This window comes from Microtus ochrogaster, chromosome 8 (genome assembly GCF_000317375.1).
Source record: "Microtus ochrogaster isolate Prairie Vole_2 chromosome 8, MicOch1.0, whole genome shotgun sequence".
Lineage (NCBI taxonomy): Eukaryota > Metazoa > Chordata > Mammalia > Rodentia > Cricetidae > Microtus > Microtus ochrogaster.
This window is the reverse complement of record NC_022015.1, coordinates 33625199-33629649: the sequence shown is the minus strand read 5'-3', so window position 1 is coordinate 33629649 and position 4451 is coordinate 33625199. Positions and strand designations below refer to the sequence as shown.

General features: G+C 49.1%; 1 protein-coding gene across 1 annotated transcript; it reads left to right on the top strand.

Annotated features, from left to right (window-relative positions):
* The first annotated feature begins 1910 nt into the window (after positions 1–1910).
* On the top strand, positions 1911–3016 carry LOC101991639 (interferon-induced transmembrane protein 2). The gene is made up of 2 exons (XM_005351488.2): positions 1911–2232; positions 2703–3016. The coding sequence occupies exons 1-2, from the start codon at positions 1987–1989 to the stop codon at positions 2889–2891; spliced, it is 435 nt and encodes a 144-aa protein (XP_005351545.1). The 5' UTR covers positions 1911–1986; the 3' UTR covers positions 2892–3016.
* Positions 3017–4451: the final 1435 nt, after the last annotated feature.

Below are 4451 nucleotides of genomic sequence, written 5' to 3'. Positions count from 1 at the left end.
TATGCAAACAGAATAGTGTGTCCATAATAAATAAATAAATATTTTTTAAAAAAGAAAGAAATCTCAAAGCCCATCTCCAGTGACACACCTCCAACAAGGCCACACCTCTGAACCCTTCCCAAACAGTTCCACTAATTGAGGAATCAAGAATCCAAGACACCCTCCCCCGTTCTCTTTCCCTTCTAGACACTGGGAACCACTTACCTGTTTCTGTCCTTCTAAGCATGGTTTTCAAGGCTCACCCCTGACTTGGCATACACCCAGGCTTTCTTTTTGTGACCCAATGACTCTATTTTCTGGATTTTCCCATTTGTTCCATTTGTCAGTTGATAGACATTTAATTTGTTCCTATTGCTGCTGTAGATGTGGGATACACAGTCTGCACATAGACATGTTTTCATTCTGACAGACACAGAAGTGGGATCGTGGGTTCAAGAAGAGATCTGCCCATGCCTGCAAAGCCTGCAGTGTCATAGTTCTGGTTTCTTTGCTTCTAAAACACAATAGCTATCTGCTTTTTCCCTAACACATCTAATGGGTATGAGCAGTTTGACATTGGGGCTTTGATCTGCATGTTCTTTTCTTTTTTAAAGATTTATTTATTTATTATGTATACAATGCTCTGCCTGCGTGTACACCTGCAGGCCAGAAGAGGGCACCAGATCTCATTACAGATGGTTGTGAGTCACCATGTGGTTGCCAGGAATTGAACTCAGGACCTTTGGAAGAGTAGCCAGTGCTCTTAACCCCTGAGCCATCTCTCCAGCTCCCATCAGCATTTCTTGATACCAAGAATATAGAGCCTGTTGTTACTGTGCATATTTTAGAAGAAATGCTCATCCCCCCCCTTGGGTCATTTCTAAAGTTTTCTTACTTCTTATTTATTCATTTATTTGATGCAAGATTTCATGTAGCCCCGGCTAGTTTCATGTAGCCGAGGATGACTTTGAACGCATCCTTCTGCCCACTGCCCACATCTCTCAAGTACTGGAATCACAGACTTGAACCCTGCTCCAGCTTTTGAGTCTCTCGGGTTGCACATCCAGCAGTGAGCAGGAGCTCTGGAGTTAGGTTTATTAATTTGCTCCTTCATCCATACTGCCCTGCTCGATGCAACTTAGGGGGAAAAATGTGTGGTTGCTGAATAGGTTACAGTGACAAATGATTTGTTGCATCCTTCACCGCAAGAGAATTTACCTTGATTCTGACAGTTCCTCAGTTTCTTTATTGCTTCTGCCAGGACAGACTCGAGGCAGGGAGGTGAAGGGGGCTGGGGGTGGGGTGGCCATGTGGCTATTCTACAGGCTTCACGTTAGCAACGACTGTTTCACAACTAGCAGGGAAACATCTGTCTTCCATAAGCTCTCAGGCTGCAGCCAAGTGACTGGAATTTTCCTTCTTCAGCTAAGCCAGGAGCATCCAGGCCCTGGGCCGGAAGGCTCCTCCCTCCTCCACTGAGGGCAGCATTCCCCAGCCTCTGCAACAGATTGTTTGGGCCAGGGGTAGGGTGAGGGTTGTGGGAGGAGGCATGGATTTCATTAGAGGAGGCCCAGGCAGTGAGGCTGGGCTTGGGGATGTTCAAGGGGTGTGAGAGTGGAGGATTGTTTGGGTTTGGCTTGGCTGTGGCTCTGAACAGGCACAGTGAGGTGCTGCAACTATTTTTCTGGGCTGGGGAGACTTGCAAGCCTGGGGAAAGTTCCAGAACTCCTATTCTAAGCAGGACACGTTTTGTCCCTAGTACAAGTCATGACCCCAGGAAGTTTGTCTGTCTCTGTACCTTTACAGCTATCCAGTCCTGAAGTAATTTGATCCTCAAGTCTTTAGGGCCGCCCCCTTCAGTATCTAGCCAATTCCCTACAGTAAGGCCTTCTAGAGACAAACCCACCAACAGGAAAAGGAAACTCTTAGAGAAAGGGCGGGCCTACAGAGCCAGGGTAGCTGCAGCCATCCTCTCCTCCAGACGGGGTGATTGTTCCAGTCAGTACCATGAGCCATAACACCCAAGCCTTCATGAGCACCAATGCCGGACTTCCCCCAAGCTATGAGACAATCAAAGAGGAGTATGGGGTGACTGAGCTGGGAGAACCCCACAACTCAGCTGTGGTGAGAACCACCGTGATCAACATGCCCAGAGAGGTCTCTGTGCCTGACCATGTGGTCTGGTCCCTGTTCAATGCACTCTTCTTGAACGTCTGTTGCCTGGGTTTCATTGCCTATGCCTACTCTGTGAAGGTGAGTGTGGTGGAGGGGGCAGAGACTGTGAGGGGGACAGTGTGGGAGCCTGAAGCTCCATCTACTTAGATGGCACCAAGGTGTGTGTGTATGGGGGGGGGTCCTTTGTGTCAGAGAGTAAGTTTGTGTGTACACTTCCTGTTTGTGTGTGTGTGTCTGTCTGTCTGTCCTCCTGGAGACTTTCCTATAGTTCGATAAGATGAGGCTGCCTGAGGATTCTGGGGCCAAGACTTTCTCCACCCCGTTCCTGGAATGTCCCTTCACTCTGCAGACTGGGGTCTAAGCTGTATGGAAAGTGGGGTGTGCATCAGTGCTGAGGCCTCCCCTATCGTTTGAGTTTGTGTGCGTGAAAAGAGAGGCGGGTCCCCGGCCTGAGGGAGGGAGGCTGCAGTGGGCAGGGGGACATGGGGGAATTGAATCAGAGCACCTGGCTCTCAGCTCCAGGGCCTCTTACGTCTGGTTTCCTTCAGTCCAGGGACAGGAAGATGGTGGGTGATATGATTGGAGCTCAGGCCTACGCCTCCACTGCCAAGTGCCTGAATATCAGCTCCCTGATCTTCAGCATCCTAATGGTTATAATCTGCATCATTATTGTCTCCACCACCTCTGTGGCTGTCGTTCAAGCCTTTTCACAGAGAATGTCGCATTCTGGATTCTAGTCCTGCCCTGCGCGCCGCTGTCCACAGCTGCCCATCCCGTGACCCTTCCTTTACCCTACGCATACGCAAATGTTACCTTCCTGCATCTGTCCACAGTGGATTCAATAAAGTGCACATGATGACAACTCTGGCTGTGAGCGTCTGTTCTCTGGTTCTGTGCTAGGCTTGTCCTGCAGCCTTCCTGTCTGTAGAGCACAGAGTGTCCTTGACTTAGCAGGCTTCTGGTCTCTTGATCTGGGCAGCCCCTGACTAGCACCCTGTGTCGGTTTTTGGCTGTTCCAGACAAAAGGGATTTAAGTATCATCCAACTCTGACACCTGGTCCCAGGGTGCCCAGGAAGGGTACAGAGCCCTGAGCAAGGGAGGCTTCAGGAGAGAAAGACACTCAGATGCCCTTACCTTAAGGGAAAAGAAGCCTCTAGCCAAAACAAACTGTGTCCTTGTTCCCTGGTGGCCTCTTGGATATGACTTCAGACTCCTTGCCTGTACACTAGTTAGTTGGCGACCGCTGCGGAGTTTAGTACCCTTCGCTCTTTCCTTGTCCTGCACACAGCGTTCAGAGATATACAGGCGGGGTTTTAAGAATGCCTCTGGCAGTCTCTAAACAGTAGGGAGGACCGAAAGACAGTGAATTCTGCAGGGGTCACAGCGCCTATATTTCCACTTCACCTGGAGTGGATGCTGTCTACCACAGTGCTCCACTGACATGTTACACGGCACCCCTCGAGTTCCTTCTAAAGGGTACCCCTTTTCTGCTTACTCAAGCCTGGTCCCTGGAAATCAGGCTGGGTTTCCAAGGACTGTTGTCCTATCCAATAGCTCTTTGCTTCCCCGACCACCACGATGATTTGAATGTATCCCAAAATTCCAGGAGTTAGTGAGCCCTAACGGAGAGGTGCTACTGGGAGGCCCCTGTGTGGCTTCAGCAAGGGGAAGGCCTGTTTTCTTTCTTTTCTCCCTCCCTTTTTTCTTTTTTTTTTTTTTTAAAACAGGAAGTATAGTTTTTAATAGAAGTGAATAAGAACAGCTAAGAAGGAACCAGCTGTGGCCTGCAAGTCCGCGGAGTTCCCTTGCTGTTTTAGAGATCTCAGCATGGTTTTGACACAGAAGAGTTTCACAAGTCAGTGGGAAGAAGTTGGAATTTTTTCAAAATAGGAAGGTGCCCAGGGTAAAATGTAAAGCTCGCCCAAGAGTGAGTGTGTGGACTTCTCGGGTGACACTGCTAAGTGTTTTAATGGTGATTATATGTGGGATTTTGGAAGGCTTTGAAATTTCAGTTGCTTAACAGGATTCTAAGGGTCTCTTTCCCTCTTTAGTCCCCATTTCATAACTGAGGCTATACAGTGACCCTAAGGTACTCTGGATGGGACCACACGCTGACATGGTAAAACCAGGAGCCCTTAGGATCACACAGGGTTTCTGGTGAGATTCCTAGAAAATGGTAGGTTTATAGTTGGGAAAGGAGAAGCACACAGTGGCAGTGGTGGCACACTCCTTTAATCCCAGCACTCGGGAGGCAGAAGCAGGAGGATCTCTGTGAGTTTGAGGCCAGCCTGGTCTG